The 18,421-nt window shown below is 41.2% G+C and overlaps 1 protein-coding gene across 1 annotated transcript; it reads right to left on the bottom strand.

The window, feature by feature from the left end:
* Nucleotides 1-13,732: 13,732 nt before the first annotated feature.
* LOC141443768 (uncharacterized) lies at nucleotides 13,733-14,458 on the bottom strand. The gene has a single exon (XM_074109116.1). It carries the CDS (start codon nucleotides 14,456-14,458, stop codon nucleotides 13,733-13,735), a length of 726 nt encoding a protein of 241 aa, XP_073965217.1.
* Between the last annotated feature and the right edge of the window lie 3,963 nt (nucleotides 14,459-18,421).

The following is an 18,421-nucleotide window of genomic DNA, read 5'->3' as shown; positions in this document are numbered from 1 at the left end:
GCTAAATATCACAATCACATTAAACTGACTTACTTTTATGAAATTCTTAATCAATGAGGGCTATCGCGAATGAATTCGCCACTAGAGGCGCTAGTGTTAGCGTGAGGTCTTCCGATGTTCAAATCTCATATTTTGAGTGAGCTACGCGGGTTTATTTATGATTAGAAAATTTTGTGAATATTTTTGTAATATCTGAATTTAATTATGGCAAATATGCGTTCCGGGGCAATGAATGTCTGTTTTAGCCAATTTTGTCTTTCGGAAACCTTGTCCTCCCTTTTTTCCGAACAAAACGGGACTACGCAACGCAACACTGTGGTTGCTCGATATTTTATGGTACGGTTTTAAGGTGTATTAAATATGATTTTTAATCTAAACTTTGTTTTCACGCCCGTAATAACAGACTTTGAAAGCCATACTTAAAAACCTCACGCAACAGTGCGCCATCTAGTGAGACAAAAAACGATAGCCCTCATTAATATTACATCATGTCCCTTTTATCTATTAGGATTATTGACTTGACTCTCTCTCTTGATTTGACTTGGCTGCCCTAAGCTAAAATCAAGTAACTCAGTCGAGACAAATCTTACAGGAGAGCAAAATTGTCTTTTTATCTTTACTTCATTAATACGACTCATCATCCCAGCCTATATACGTCCCACTACTGGGCACAGGCCTCCTCTCAGAACAAGAGGGCTTGGGCGGATTGGGAACTTCACACGCACCATTGAATTGCTTCGCAGGCTTGTGCAGGTTTCCTCACGATGTTTTCCTTCACCGCAAAGCTCGTGGTAAATTTCAAATTGTAATTCCGCACATGAATTTTGAAAAGTCAGAGGTTTGCGAGCCGGGGTTTGAAACACACGACCCTCTGCTTGAGAGGCGATAGGTCAAACCACTTAGGCCACCACGGCTTTTTGATTATACGACTAATTAGTACAAAATAAGGATATAAAATCATTTAGTGAGGATAATTCAATATATATTATATTTATTATTATTTTGACTCTTTGATGTTTACCTTTAATTTTAACAAACCAAAATTGTTTTCTGCGCCGAACAAACGCTGTATATGCAAATCGTCTTCTAAGTAATAACAAGTAACTTGAGACGATTGTTTTTAGCTTCGCTTTGTCAACTTCAGTCCTTGGTATTCAATGTATGAAGCTCAAATAATATATATATGTAGAATTATGAGTATGGTCCTTGTATGGTCATTACTGTGTGGTTTATTAAGGATTGGCATTATAGCACTTACGAAACGCCAGTGTTGCCATGCGTGGCGCGCTCGACAGAGCCTGAGATCTGGACGCGGGAAAAGCGATCGACAATTGTCAGTTTGTAAAAGAAGTCTGGCCCGAGTCGACAGTCTCAGGAACTGTTACGCGTTTATTTATTATTATCTAAGCTTTCCTTAAGTTATTGTGAATCGTTATGATAGCTGCATTTCTAAGATTTCAGTGAACGAGTGTCGTATTGTTTTGGTTTTATCTTGACCACAATTAGTGGACTTTTGTTAGTTCTTCAAAATAGTTTCATTCTCTGCCCGAATCCCACTTGTTATGCCCACATTGATCATGTTACGGTCGGATCCCGGCTCTCTAAGTCCTATCTTACGACATATATATCAAAAATCAGATAGGATCAATATTATTTTCTATTAGGTATACTTTCTACATTTCTGTAAATACAAAAATAGGTCACCAATAGTAATACGTTTTTGTTGTCTCTGTACTAAAAACTTCCCCTTGATCAATTAAATCTAAACAATTTGAGTTTTCAGTCAAATTAATCCAAAATTGTTTTTTTTTATCCGACTGGATGGCGAACGAGCAAGTGGGTCTCCTGGTGGTAAGAGATCATCACCGCCCATAAACATCTGCTACACCAGGGGTATTGCAGATGCGTTGCCAACCTAGAGGCCTAAGATGGGATACCTCAAGTGCCAGTAATTTCACCGGCTGTCTTACTCTCCACGCCGAAACACAACAGTGCACTGCTGCTTCACGGCAGGATTAGCGAGCAAGATGGTGGTAGCAATCCGGGCGGACCTTGCACAAGGTCCTACCAGCTGCAAATCAATTTTCAATTCGACGGCATTAATGGAACTAACTTACTTATAATTTCATGCTTCTTCACAATTTTTATTATGCCTTTGCTAGTCGTAAGATGATTATTGGTTGGTAGTTCATGCACTGTTTTTTTTTGTAAGAAGTCTATAACTTTATACTCTTCTACAAATTGCTTTTTGTACAGCAGTGTTCTTTCTCATCTCAAAAACTTTACTTCAACCACGTCTTTCAATAAAAAACATCATAAACTTTCACTTTTATCCTTTTGTCTTACATTTCATTTATTTTTATTCCAATCTAAAATATCTTCCTTTCACTTCTATGACTATTGTGTCTTTTAGGCTGGTTCTTACACAGTTTTAAAAATCTTCAAAATCGGATGTATTTTTGTTTTTTATGTTATTTTCTATATTCCCTTGTCTAAATCACTGAATCGTAATAGCACATTGTGTCTTAAGGGCGGTAAATAAGGAATTACGAACGAGAGTCTATTAGAAGCCCGAAGTCGAAGACTGAGGGCTTTAATGAGTCGATGTTCGTAATTCTAGTACCGCCCGTGCGACATACAATGTTTTTCATCACATTTGAGAGTAAAATTTAATATTTCTAAAAGAAAAAATATAATTGTTTCAAATATTGGCGATACCTTAGGCTGCGCTCTTGGCAGCGCCGCCCTCCCCTCCCTCAGCATGTGCCTGAGCCGCGTGTGCATGTGGTCCTGCTGCTGCGCCATGCGCAGCGCCATCAGTACGGGCACGGACTCATTGACCGACCTTGGGCTTCATGACAAGACAATGTGTACGCGCAATGACTCATTTACCGACCACGGGTTTCATGACAAGCACATTAAGGTCGAGGGTTTTATTTGGGGGTTGCAACCAAGGTAGCCTGCATGTTACGACACTGTTTACGAGCATGTGTGATGAAAAATCATTTTAGCAACCCCCTAATGATTTTAAAAGACCTATCCAACGATACCCCACACTATAGTGTTGGATGAGAAAAAAAAATCACGTACGCTTTACGTCTATGGGAGGTAATCTAAAAAAAAATATTTTTAATTTTTTATTGTACCATTTTGTCGGCATAGTTTAAATATATATTTGTGAAAAATTACAGCTTTCTAGCATTGATAGTCCCTGAGCGAAGCTGCGAACGGACAGACAGACAGACATGGCGAAACTATAAGGGTTCCGTTTTCGCCATTTTGGCTCCGGAACCCTAAAAATAAAAAATGCCCACAGTTGGGTTTATATATCTATTAGTGGTCTGTTTATTTTTAAACGCATCCGTTAGGAATTTATACGCGTAAGTGTTTTTGATACAAAAGGCGTAAATTTCGCACAAAAAGTGGCGTAACCACAGAGCATAACTAATATGACGCATATGGTCCGTCTGTACGCTTTTGGGTTGTTATTATGGACCATTGTTCATCATTTTGGGGTCCTTGGGAAAGGTTCCTTGGTATTTTTAAATCTCGACGCAAAAAGAGGGTTTTGTAAGTTTGACCGCTCTGTGTGTGTGAACCGGGTGAACCGATTTGGATGCAGTTTTTTTGGAAGCAGGTTTTCTAGCGATAGTTCTTAGTTATGTTTATCAAAATCGGTTCAGCCGTTTTTGAGATATTCAATTTTGAAATGACAATGTCGGGGGGTTTTTCAAGTTTTATAAGTTGGTTGGGTTATTTGAAATCGCTTTGATTTTTTTAACGTTCGTTACGGACCTAGACTGGGGTGGCGGTCTAGTGGTTTGACCTGTGGCCCCTCAAGCAGAGGATCGTGGGTTCAAACCCAGGCTCGCACCTCTGAGTTATCCAAATTCATGTGAGAAATTACATCTGAAATTTACCACGAGCTTTACATTGAATAAAAATATTGCAAGAAAACCTGCACAAAGCTGCGCAGCAGTTCAATGGTGTGGTTGAAGTCCTATCCGCACTGGGGAGGCGTGAGAATTACGACCTAAAACCCTCTCCGTCTAAGAGGAGTGCCAGCCTGGGTTCGAACCCACAACTCTCTGCTAGTGAAACCATAGCTACTTCGCTACCACTTTTTATTAAACTATCAATTATTTTAACACTTAAACTGTCCGTGCATTACACGTAATGCATCGTCAAACTAGCTCTGCTACGTCTATGTGACGTTATAAATGGATAACTGTACATTCGTGCATTACCTGTAATGCACGGACGTATCGATCCATGACAGTGGCGAAAGCGAGGGACAGTTAGTGTTAAAAAATGTACAGAACCCGTTTATCTCTTACAGATTTTATCTGACATCTTATTTTTAATCCAAGACATATAAGCCGGTGCTTTAACAGGTAAGCTTATGTGATTAGTGACGTCAGAATGGACACATCATTTCTGGTTAAAGAATACTAACTGTTTCTCACTTCGCCGTCAGCCGTCAGCTGGTTTGCAACGTTCTACGTTTTAGAACAAAAATATAATAATAATATAATAAAATTTATTCAAATTCATTTCGGTACAAAATAACAAAATACAATATTAAATTTCATACAAACGTAGTCCCGGTCTCATTTGAAAACTAGGCAATAGAAATAGATGAAATTTTGTAAGTATGGACTAGACGTAATTATCTATGCCTGTGGTTTTTCAGATTTTCATATAAATGTGTAATATCAGAATTACAGGAGCTCTAAAAGTCGACAAAAAAATAGATGTCAACTTTGCACGAGAATCACAGACTAATAAAGCATTTTTACAAAAATCGTAAAAAGCCACAGGCATAGGAAATATAATGAATATCTTGATTGTAAAATATCATTGATTTCCGTGCTATACGTTTCGTATAATATGAGGACAACGAAACCCAAAATTCAACCGCCCAAATCTTGAAAAGCCTACAGCTATCTCGATATAAATTACGGACGTCGTTGCGGAAGGCATGGGGGGGGGACGGCTGCGAGCGCTTATGTCACGAGCGATAAAGACAGCAATATCCCACGAATACCTAACGCGGCCGCGCGGCCGGCAGGGAAACTTCTCTTAAAACCTATGTAACACGTGTGCCTGAACTAGGATAATTCCTGTGTATAGACTAGGCTCTTCCCGGTGGTTAAGGCAGCGTTTCCACCAGAGATGAGCAAGGATGTGTTGCGAGGATGTGTTTTTCATGAACCAGCAGCATCTCTAGTGGAAACAGCTGAGAGCGAAGGCGAGGTAAATTAAGGGTTCTCTTGGTTCTAAGGGGTTCACGGTGGATGCAAGCAAGCTGCCAACCGCAACTGGAGGTCTATGGGGGAGCCCTATGTCCAACAGTGGACGTCCTACGGCTGAGATGATGATGATGATGAAACTGAAAAATGTTAAACTGATAAAATTTATGTTTTTGATGGGATGACATACTTTGAACGCCTTGGGCATAGTGTTTTGTCTACAATTAATTTAGTTTTCCATAAAATAGTAATTATAATAAATACAAACGCGTTAACATGACATTTACAATTAATGTTCATATTAATTGGCCACAACAACCAGCCATATCCATAATAAATAGGCGTTATTATAATAAATTATGCTCATACCTGGACAAAGGAAATGGGTTTTAAAAGAAAGCGAAGTACTCTTGAATTGGTGACGGTGCCTAAACCTAAAAAATATACAAACATACAGTTGAACATGGAACCTCCTCTTTTTTGAACTGTGGGTTGGATTAGCGCACCGAGTCCCGTAGAAATTGTAGGTAGATACTCGTATCTCTGAACATCGTAAGTACAATTCAATAGAATCTGTAATTTCTACATATTTAAGACACCCTATCGTGGGCACACTTGGTTATATATGTCCCTGTTGTTGCAATTATCATCTAAAAGGAATCAAAAAAGAATAATAGTCACATCACAAAGCCTTAGGCAGCCGGTGTTTATATTAGTAGGCTGGAAGTGCCTACGAATTGTCAGATTCTATTGAATTGGAGTTTATGTTCGTTGCTCTCAGAACTTTCTCCTTACAGCAAAAATTTGGAACGATCTGCCGCCACCATTACGCGAAAATAGGTCCCAAAAAACTTTAAATAAATAAATATAACGGGACAATTAACACCAATTAACCTAGTCCCAAAGTAAGCTTATAGCAAAGCTTGTGTTATGGGTACTAAGCAACGGACAAATATAATTATTTAGATAGATACATACTTAAATACATATTAAACAACCAAGACCCGAGAACAACATTCGTATTTTTCATACAAATATCTGCCGACACGGAATCGAACCCGGGACCTCAAGCTTCGTAGTCAGGTTCTCTAACCACTAGGCCATCTGGTCGTCAAAAGCACTTATAGCACTTAGTTATGTTATAAGTAGTTATAAGTTTTAATGTGGAAAATATCTTCCGTTTATTAATAATGTTTATGTTGCTCTAAGTGTGTTAATAAAGGCTTATTCTTATTCACTCTTCCAAAATCTAAATTATGTTTATTCTTACACTGTCCAGGCCACTCGGTTATGGAACTCCCTGCCGATAGACTTAAGCCTCGCTAAATCCTAGCATATCTTTAGGTCTATGCTTAGAGAGCACTATCTGTCTTGCGTTTGAATGTTATAGTTAGCTTATTCATAAGTTGTTAATGTTGTTATGTATCTACCCATCTATGTATCTATTCGGATTTGTTGTGTATGTGTATTGTATGGCTAGTTTTATGTATTCTGCCAAAATGTATTCCTTGCTTACTGTCTATTATAAAGGTTGCCTGGAAGAAATCGCTCTGAAGCGATAAGGCCGCCTATTGCTTACCTTGGGAAATCTCTATATACCAGTGTTTTCTGTATTGCTTAATATGTGTTGGTGTGAACGTGCCTTTACGGAGCGATGTTGTTAGTGTTGTGTGCTACCCTACATTAGACATTGACAATAAAAATGACGATAAAAATGCGGGTAGTTGTGCGCCGGTGATAGTTTCGTCGGGCAGTCGCGCGAGCAGAGCGGTGGCGCGTAGTGTGCGTTGCGGCAGCTGCCGAGTCGCGTGCTCCTGAGAAGGGCTACGAAATAGCCCGAAACATGTCGAGCTAAACTCGGTTTAAGACGTGAGTTATCCGTTACAACATCATTTAATATGAGTGAGTCACACGGTAGTTTCATGTTCAAAACCAAAAAGCAAAACTAAATGTTTTCGCCTAACCCAAGTTTTAACTTGTTTTTAATCTGTTTACGTAACTAAACTGTGTCGTACCTTTTTAGATAACCATAAAGGCCGTTCAAGAAACGCTCTAGCGCCATATAGAACGGTTTTATTGTTTTTAAAATATTTTATTAGCATTATAAAGCTAATCGGCATCGTTGCCACATCGACATTGGTCTAAAACGTTTATGATAATGCAATTATGACACGAGAAAACATACAAAACTTTAGTCATATCAAAGCAGTCGGAACTATTGATGAAGTAAATTATAAAAGAATTTATTGAATCAGGCGTTACTTTGCGAGGTCCATATCAATGAACTAAAATAATTTCCTTGCTCACCCGCGACCTTACGATAGCTAAGCTTATGCAAATATGCGTGTTCATGCAGTTCCTCCACTAACAACTGGTATAGTCTAACAACTGGTAGCATGGTGTACGGTTGTGTACTCTGAAGATGAGCTCTGGTTGAGTTCGAAACGCGTCAGTGTAGTGTGGTGGTGGTGATAGATGGGTTTGTGTGATTTGTGTGTGTTCTTACAGTGTGGAGGTGGAGGAACTGCATGAACACGCATATTTTGCATAAGCTTAGCTATCGTAAGGTCGCGGTGAGCAAGGAATTATTTTAGTTCATTAAATTATAAAAGCGTTAAATTAAAACAATCAAAATTCCCGACTGCCAAAACTAAAAGGAAGAAAATAAGTCTAGTGGTGTAGAACTCTGTTAAGTAGCTAATTTAAAGTTCAACAGTCGGGACCCATTACTAAGAGTTTTTGAGCGTCACGATTTAAACGGGTCCGACTGTTGAACTTTAAATTAGCTGCTTAACAGAGTTCTAGACCATTAGGCTTATTTTCTTCCTTTTAATTTTGGCAGACGGATTTTTTGGCTTTTTTAATTTAATGTTTTATTTTACACTTTTTTGATATTTATGTGAAAACGGTAGATTAAAAGTATTATAACCCATATATATTTAGAATGGGCTAATTATTATCTTTCATTTGATACCCATATTGTTACAATACAGAATTTTATTTTCATTCCTCCGCCATTTTTTTTTATTATAATAGCCTATGTCACTCCGACAGTTATGACGAATCCAATGATACCTCATATGTTAAAATCCGTCTAGCCGTTTAGGCTGCAGCGAGGACCAAAGAAATGGACATACATACCCAAATACATACATACATACGCTCGAAAAACATAACCCTCCTTCGGGCAGTCGGGTAAAAACAGCAGATTGCAATAGTTTGCAACTATGTAATGAAAATCAGAAAGTCAACAAGACGATGCTGGCGCAACCAAACTGACATGAATCTGACAGAGCAACTGATTTTGAAGTATCGAAAATACAAACTGAGACATGGATGCACAGAAAAACCAGAAAAAGAGACCAGCGCTGGGAATCGAACCCAGGTCCTCAGCAATCCGTGCTGCGTGCTATAACCCCTACACCACCGCTGGACAGGAATCTAGACACGAATTTTTCCTATGCATACATATCTCAGGTTGCTTATTTATCTCAGGTTGTTTATGTTGAGATATGTATGCATAGGAAAAATTCGTGTGTATATTCCTGTCCAGCGGTGGTCTAGGGGTTATAGCACTCAGCACAGATTGCTGAGGGCCTGGGTTCGATTCCCAGCGCTGGTCTCTTTTTCTGGTTTTTCTGTGCATCCATGTCTCAGTTTGTATTTTCGATATGGTTTCACGGGATACCCGTAAAAGTAACAAATTTGGAGTTGAAATAAAAAATACAAAAAGACTCCAAAAAAAACAATCATGATTTTGAAGTGCTCTGTCAGACGAATTGCACTACCACTACCATGAGTTTACAGTGACCGTACGCCGTCGCTATCGAGTACGGTCACTGTAAACTCATGGTAGTGGTACTGGTCGACCTGTGAAAGAAAGCTGGTGGAATAAGACTGTGTATAGATAGTGCCACGAGAGTTAAAGTGAACTAAAAGAATTTCCTTGCTCACCCGCGACCATACGATACCTAAGCTTATGCAAAATATGCGCGTTCATGCAGTTCCTCCACCTCCACACTGTAAGAACACACACAAATCACACAAACCCATCTATCACCAGCATCTCACTACACTGACGCGTTTCGAACTCAACCAGAGCTCATCTTCAGAGTAACACAACCGTACACCATGCTACGAGTTGTTAGACATGAGTGAAATGTTAAATGTAACTAAGTAGTAAGTAATCAACAAAACCAATAATATTTCGTTCAAAATAATCTAAAATAAAGATCTTTTATTTTTTGCTTTTTAAAATTAAAACTCAAGGGCGTAAGTTAAGCTACGCCAAATCTCTGAAAGAAACGTCAAGACTTTTAGGGAGATGTCAGGATTTTTATCAGGTTCATGTTGAGAGAATGAATGAAAACAGATTGAGTAGGCAGATCTATAAGACGAGTATGAATGGGAATGTTGGAAGAGGAAGGCCTAGACGAACGTACCACGATCAAATCGGGGACGTTCCGAAGAAAGGTCGGGTCAGGAGTACTCTAAACCGACGTGCATGCATGAAAAGATTGATGAATGTAGAGGAAGCGAGAGTTGTATGCCAGGATCGTAGCAAGTGGAAGAGGCGTCATTTTATATATGTAAGTATGCGCAGTACCCTTAGTGTAAGTTTTCGGTTACAAAATACGTCTCGATCGCGTTCGCGTAAAATCTAAATTTATATGGAAACACGAACAGCGCCTCTAGCGGAACGTTTGCGATGTTCGTGTTTCCATATAAATTGAGATTTTAACGCGAAACGCGATCGAGACGTATTTTGTAACCGAAAACTTACACTAAGGGCACAGTTCATGGGAAACTTCGTATAATATGTTCTTGTCCAATATTCCGCAGTGTCTGAAGACTAGAGTCTTCGACCAGTGTGTGTTGCCAGTGATGACTTATGCTGCAGAGACGTGGTCCTTGACTGTTGGCCTTTTAGAAAGAAAATAATTTATTTATAACAGCAGTGACACATTACATAGGTAAGAAAATATAATAATAAGATCCCGGCTCAGCATATAGGCTTTTAGAGAGGCTCAGAGTCACGCAACGAGCTATCGAGAGAGCTATGCTTGGAATTTCTTTGCGCGATAGAATCCGGAATACGGGAATTCGTCGAAGAACTAAAGTCACCGACATAGCTGGAAAAATATGCAAGTTAAAGTGGCAATGGGGCGGGCCACATCGCTCGAAGAACAGATAACCGTTGGGGGAGACACGTTCTTGAGTGTGGACTGACGTCGTGAGTTGCGGGCCGGTGGCTGCAAGTGGCGAGTTGTCGTTCATTGTGGCGTTCTAAGGGGGAGGCCTTTGTTCAGCAGTGGACGTCTTCCTTCTGATGATGATGATGATGATGGAGATCATTGTTCCATACGGCAATGCTATCTGTGACACAAGATAGGTCATTGGACGAGTCATTGTATTCTAACAAAAAATCCCCAGCTAAACCTAATCAATCTTGCGCGATTACGAATATATAAAAAGTTGTCTTATTGCAATTGTAACAATTTATCATGGCACAGGTTTTTTCACTGATGCTTGGATAAGGAAGCGTTGACCCTTATATCCCGGTGATGGGTTTCTCCAACGATGGTAGTTTAAAAAAACCGGCCAAGAACGTTTCGGACATACCCAATTTTTTTTCTAAGGATTTCGTATTGAATAATTTATTGAATCAGGCGTTACTTTGCGGAGGTCCATATCAATGAACTAAAAGAATTTCCTTGCTCACCCGCGACCTTACGATAGCTAAGCTTATGCAAAATATAGTGTAGTGTATAGTGTCAGTGTAGTGTGGTGGTGGTGATAGATGGGTTTGTGTGATTTGTGTGTGTTCTTACAGTGTGGAGGTGGAGGAACTGCATGAACACGCATATTTTGCATAAGCTTAGCTATCGTAAAGTCGCGGGTGAGCAAGGAAATTCTTTTAGTTCATTAATTTCGTATTGCGTACGGAATCTTCCAAATTTAGGTATGTTTTAAACCTTAGGCTGCTATTTACTCTTAAACTACTAATAAATAATCCTCAAACGAATACAACAAAAAAAAATCCAATTCAGTGCCTACCTACATAAGTACATTTCGGCGATTTATTTTTGTATTTATATAGAAGAAGAAAGATAGAAGATAGAAGAAAGACAACTATTTTATTTGTTATTATTTATTTTGAAAAAACTTGACTTGGATTTGTTAGCGTACGACGTCCACCAACGACGGACGGACGACCTGGCTAAAGCCGCGGGTTCACGGTGGACGTGACCAATATTTTCTAATAATCCAATTGACAGACGAATGAGTTTTTTAAGACACTAGCCGGGGGCTACTACGAAATTCGAAGATCGTAGTTCACATCGTACCATCCCTCTCACTCTCGTATTAAATAATTACTTCTCAAGTCAACTGAAGTTAGTAGTTGCTGAGATACAGCCCGTATCTTTCCTTCCTTCTGACGCTTATATTATTTAATACGAGAGTGAGAGAGATGGTGATTGAGGGAGAGGCCGCTTGTAGACGTCCGTTGTTTTCACGGAACAACAGATAATTTTTTTTACCAGACTTACGGTTTTTTTTTTATTGGATGTCAAACGAGCAAGTGGGTCTCCTGATGTTAAGAGATCACCACCGCCCATAAACATCTGCAACACCAGGGGTATTGCAGATGCGTTGCCAACCTAGAGGCCTAAGATGGGATACCTCAAGTGCCAGTTATTTCGCCGGCTGTCTTAACCGCCGGCTTGTGCAAGCACTGCTGCTTCACGGCAGGATTAGCGAGCAAGATGGTGGTAGCAATCCGGGCGGACCTTGCACAAGGTCCTACCACAAAAAAACGGTGTTGTATAACTTAAAATGAATGTGTGTACATGCGCCGGACACTTGTCCGGCGACGAATCCATACAACACCGCAAAAGACGGTCCGTTCTCCGGTGAAAACAACGGACGTCTACACGCGGCCTTAGAGTTGCCATATCTAATAAAACAACCGCAGTGTAGGATGTAGATCTACATTTATCATCTATGATAAATTATATAAATATAAAATGATTCGTCTTGGTAATTTAGACGGCCACTCGACATTAATAAAATGTTAAAGTATGATATAATAACATTATTTGGAGTGGCATTTGAGGAACTAGAAGGACACTCGCGATGAAAAGTGTATGTGCTGTTACGGCATGTTTTTCTTGACGTCCGTTAACTTTGACAAACAGTAACACTAACTACCTACCTACCATGAGTTTACAGTGACCGTACTCGATAGCGACGGCGTAAATTATTTGTAGTGGCGCTGTACAATTCTCCATACAAATAATTTACGCCGTCGCTATCGAGTACGGTCACTGTAAACTCATGGTTGATGCATGAACACACATTTCTTGCATAAACGTATGTAGCTATCAGCTAAGGAAAGTGATTTAGTTTATTGATATTGACCTCCGCAAAGTAACGATTCTATAAATTATACAGGAAACGGCAAATTCAGGAGTTGTCAAATATCGTATTGAACTAACTGCGAATAATAGGTACCTACTTAATACTTTTGTACGTCATTGTACCACCATAAAGGTCACCATATAACAAATACGGCCAAGTTGATGGAGAATATTTATGAATTTGGGACACAATCTCATAAATATATGTAGTCACACAAGATTATTCGTGCAAACGGAAAACTATACTCACAAAGTTATATGTAGCATATTGTATTGTAAACTCTTTATTGTACATAAGAAAATTAACAAAACACAATTGACAAACTGTGAGATACTTGTACAAAGGCGGACTTATCCCTTTAAGGGATCTTCACAACGAAGCCCGAGAAAAAAAAAATATGGGATAGAAGAGGAGCAATTTTTAGAGTAGGTACCCTTCTTGTGTAATATTCATTATATACCTACCTAATTGTTGGCAATAAACGCATTTTCTTTCTTTCTTTCTTTCTTTCTAATAAATTCGGCCCGAGCACAAGCATGTCTAAGCTCAAGTCTTCACCAATAGCCTTCGTCCGAATCAGTTTAAGAATTAAGAACATCGCGCGGAGCTAAATCAATTTTCCTATGCTTTATACAATCTTAGAAAGGTTGTTAACGAGTCAGTGGTGTTAACCGCATACCATGCCTATGTTACATCAACACTCAGATACGGTATCATATTCTGGGCTAACTCAACTAACAGAGAATAGGTATTTAGGGCGCAGAAAAAATGCATTAGATCTTTATGTGGCATTAACTACCTCGACTCGTGTAAAACACATTTCCAGAGACTACGTATACTAACGTTCCCTAGTTTAATGTTACGGTCTGGTGCCTTAAGGGCTAAAACTGGGCCTTAAGGGTCTGCGAGCCTACTAAATGCAAAACACGTGTGATCTGGTACGTATCTTTAATCAGACTGCCAAATAGAACATACAAAATTATTCAAAATTGGTAAAAAAAGTATAAAAACATAAATTCACTTAAAAAAGGTTGTGCCTTCGGCACATTTGTCCCCTTTTAGTTAGCCGGGATCCGAACTAACTTTTTAAGGGGGCGACGAAGCACGCCTGCTGTGGTTGCCACGTCCGCCACTCTGACTATGCCGTCTCTGCCAGGGAACAACGCCGTCACTCGTCCTCTGGGCCATGATCCTCGAGGCAAATTGCCATCGGCAATGAGGACCAGATCTCCTACTGCTATGTTCGGAGCTTCTCCGTTGCTTGATCTCGGTACTAGAGTAGGTAGATATTCACGGACCCAGCGTCGCCAAAAGTGATCCGTCAACCGCATTGCTCTGCGCCAGCTGCTCCTGCTCAGCAGATCTGCTTCCGTCATCGTCGCAGGAATCGGTCGACCAGATGACGCGCCAAGCAGGAAGTGGGCAGGGGTGAGAGCCTCTTCGCTGGTGGAATCGGAAGACACGTGCGTGAGCGGCCGCGCATTCACCAGCGCCTCAGCCTCAGCTAGCAGGGTGCGCAGTACCTCGTCTGACGGTGCGCGCTCGGTGAGGGTAACTCGAAGAGCAGTCCTGACATTGCGCACGAGGCGCTCCCAGGCTCCACCCATGAATGGAGCTGATGGTGGCAGGAATCGCCAATTGATCTTTTCATTAGCTGCGTAGTTAGAAGTGGCGCTCGCGTAGAGTGTCCGCAGCTCCCTGTTGGCACCAACAAAGGCGGTCCCATTGTCTGACCATATCTCTGTAGGTGTCCCCCTTCTAGCAACAAAACGCCGCAGGGCCATAATCGCTGCGTCAGCAGACAGACTGTGAACAACTTCCAGGTGTATGGCGCGAACGACTAGACAAGTGAACAGAGCGACGTATCTCTTCTCTCGCCTGCGGCCAACTGCGACTTGAATTGGGCCAAAATAATCAAGTCCGACGAAGGTAAACGGACGTCGGTGATGGGCCAGCCGAGCTTCAGGTAAATTTCCGATTGGCGGCTGGAATGTGACAGTACGACGTATGCGACATAGTTGACATTTAAAGGCAACGGATCGGACAGTTTCTCGTAGGCTGAGTAAGTGATATTGCTGTCGAAGCTCGTTAACAACAGTCTCTGTGTTGGCGTGGGCGGCGCGACGGTGATGGTGCTCCACAAGAAGGCGAACAGAAGGGTGTCTACCGTCGAGGACGACAGGGTGTTTAATATCCTCGGATACTCCAGAAGCTGCAGCGATGCGACTGGACAGTCGGAGTAAACCATCATCACCCATTACGGGGGCTCTTTTGGCTAGACGACTGGTACGTGGCAGGTGTTGGCCAGTTTGACTACGTAGGCGCGCTACTTCATCCGAAAACGAGTCCAGCTGAGACTGTCGGAGAACGTGTGCCTCTGCCAGGCGAATATCGCCTGCGGTCAACACGTCAGACTCTACCAGGGGTGGTGCCTGCGAGGAGGCGTTCATGGGCTGAAACATAAAGGTGCACAAACCCCCCTCACATCGTACTAAGTTAGCTACGTCTAAACCCCTTTGATGGAGACTACGCTTACGAAGTAATGTTAAATAGCGATGTGCTACAGCGGTGGCACGCACCAACCTAAGCCAAGAGCTAAAACGTCGTGGGTTGGCTGAAATTGGTGCTGCAATGTTCACATCACTAATGAAATTCACTACAAAAGATGGCTTCAATTCGTCTTGGCCAAGGGTCTGGGCAACGTGCGGTTCGCTGGGCCAATCCAAGAGAGCAGGAATTCAGGGCCTGAGATCCAGCGACATTCTTGAGTTAGCGCCGTGCGTTTCAATCGAGTCGCGTCGTCCGCTACGTTTAAGTGACTGGGCACCCAGTGCCACTCTTTGACATTAGTAGCCTCAAGAATTTCGCCCACTCTGTGTGCAACAAAAGGTTTAAAAGAACGTGCCTCACTGCGAAGCCAACCTAGAACGGTCATGGAGTCAGACCAAAAGACTCTTCGCGATGCCTTTAATCGGTGTGCTTCACAGATCGACGTCGCAAGGCGTGCTGCAATAAGAGCGCCTTGGAGCTCCAAACGTGGTATGGATACTGGTTTTAAAGGCGCTACACGTACTTTACTACAGATTAGTGCGAGTTTCACAGAGCCGTTAGTATAAAGAAATCGCCAGTACGCAACTGCGGCATAGGCAGATTCACTAGAGTCTGCAAATATGTGAAGTTCGCATTTCTCTATATGAAGCTCGTTCACTGAGTACCAGCGCGGGATCTGCAAGTCGGAGATTGACAATAAATCCTCAAACCAGAGGCTCCATGCGGCAGTATCGCTTTGAGAGAGCTTCTCGTCCCAGTCGAGACCTTTGCGCCATGCATTTTGAAACATAATACGCCCTCTTACAACGATTGGCGCAAGGATGCCGAGTGGGTCGTAAATTCGCATGACGTGCGCTAGCACTTCACGTTTTGTGAATTTTTTGGGCAACTCCTGTTCCGTTACACCGATATTAAAACCGATGGTATCGGCGGCGGGCCTCCAAATAAGACCTAAGTGCGAACAGGCGTTGCTAGACTACCTAAATCTACTCCTAAACTAGCGTTTGCTACAGGCAACTCTAGCAAACTCTCCTTCGGCAACAACGACAGTGCTTCGAGGTCGTTTGAAACCCAACTGCGCATCTCAAAGCCCGCGTTTTTATGGACAGCGTAGATATCAGCAGCTAGGCGTGCCGCCTGCTCTGTCGTATCTAGACTGCCCATATAATCGTCCATGTAATGATCGAGAACGATGGCTTTGGCTGCATCAGGGTAGCTGTCCTGAAATTCGGTGGCATTTTTATTTTTAATGTACAAAGCTGTAAAAGGACTAGACGCTGCACCGAAAATCATTGATGACATCCGGTAGACCTTTATCGGCTCGGTTGGGTTGTCGCGCCACAAAAACCGTTGAGCATCTCGATCTTCAAGTTTAATTTTTATTTGTGGAAACATTTCGCGAATATCAGCGGTTAATGCGACTCTCCCTTCCCGAAACCGCAATAAAATACCCCAGAAGGGGTTGCAATAGGTCTGGGCCCGTCAATAAAAATGAGTTTAGTGAAGAGCCCTGCGACTTTGCCGCAGCGTCATGCACGACACGCAACTTACCTGGTTTGTTCGGATTGACTACGCCGAAGTGAGGCAAGTACCAAACTACTGACTTGGCGTTGTACACTTCCGTGCACAGTTCAGCATAGTCCTTCCGAAGCATGTCGTGTATGTTCTGTCGGTACCTTTGCGCATAGGCAGGGTCTTGTATATATATGAAGTAATAATTTTTGTTCGACGTAATCCTGGTCTATTTAAAAACTTTAATAGTTTACGTCTCAGAAGAAAAAAATGCTCATTACCTTCTAAACAGCTTTATTGCGGAAGAGCATACTCGGAACGGCTCCTAGAATATATAATAAAGTACCTAATAAGTTATTAAAAATAGAAAATTTAACCGAGTTTAAAAAGATTTGTATACATTTTTAGCTAAAGAAGCGTTCTATACAATAAATGAATATTTGAATAGTTTAATTAGTTAATAAGAACTACAGGTGTCTTAGTTAACTGACCTTACGATTTGTACACCTTACGGCCCGACATAGTGATACAAAACACTTACCTACCTATAAGACCTCATGTACCCGTGTTGAACAAATAAACGATTTCGATTTTGATTTTGATTTTGAGCAATGCTACCGAGATCAAAAGAGGGGACGTCAGGGCGTTGAATACTGGCAAGAAAAGATAGAGCATGTTGCTTAGATAAAGGATTCATTAGAACTGGTGAAGTGCTAATATGTTTGTTGAGGCCATTGAGGTCAGTCAAGGTAGAAGAATGAGGGCTATCGTTTTTTGTCTCACTAGATGGCGCACTGTTGCGTGAGGTTTTTAAGTATGGTTTTCAAAGTCTGTTATTACGGGCGTGGAAACAAAGTTTAGATTAAAATCATATTTAATACACCTTAAAACCGTACCATATAAATATCGAGTATGCCACAGTGTTGCATAGTCCCCGTTTTGTTCGGAAAAAAGGGAGGACAAAGGTTTCCCAAAGACAAAACTGTCTCAAAACACAGACATTCATTGCCCCGGAACGCGTATTTGCCATAATTAATTACAGATATTGCAAAATGTTCACAAAACTATTCTAATTATAAATAAACCCGCGTAGCTCACACAAAAACTATGAGATTTGACATTTCGGAGACCTCACGCTACACTAGCGCCTCTAGCGGCGAATTCATACGCGATAGCCCTCATTGAGGTGAGATTTGCCCACCCCTAGAGTTTTTAGAAATTTCCATAATGCAGAAGGGGGGACAGTCATCAATAGACTACTATACCTAATATATACTAACCGTTTAGAAGTGTACTATGCTTACCTAGATCAAAACGTTTGTTGATAGATAAACCAAATAGACTGAGCCTTATTGTTCCAAGAAAAATCTCAACAGCGCGATTTAAGAATATTACGCAACGGAACAGCGCCACCTGTTGGAAATTCTTGACAATTGGATGGGTTTAAGGTCTGACACTTTAGGCGACGATGTGAATAAGTTGGACGTCCAGTCGTAATTTGCGTGGTTATGTAACAAACATACAAATCTCTTGTAGCTAAAGGAAGCCTGTTCAACAGTTGACGTCTTTCGGATGGCGGTAAACAATAATATCATCCACGTAAATTTCAAAATGGCAGAAATTTGTAAGGGATAATAATTTTTCCATTGATCCTTACAAATTATCCCTATTTTCTTGTCTCATTG

The sequence above is a fragment of the Choristoneura fumiferana genome, chromosome 28 (assembly GCF_025370935.1).
Source record: "Choristoneura fumiferana chromosome 28, NRCan_CFum_1, whole genome shotgun sequence".
Taxonomy (NCBI): domain Eukaryota; kingdom Metazoa; phylum Arthropoda; class Insecta; order Lepidoptera; family Tortricidae; genus Choristoneura; species Choristoneura fumiferana.
The sequence above is the reverse complement of the archived record's forward strand: the minus strand, read 5'-3'. Positions and strand labels throughout refer to the sequence as shown.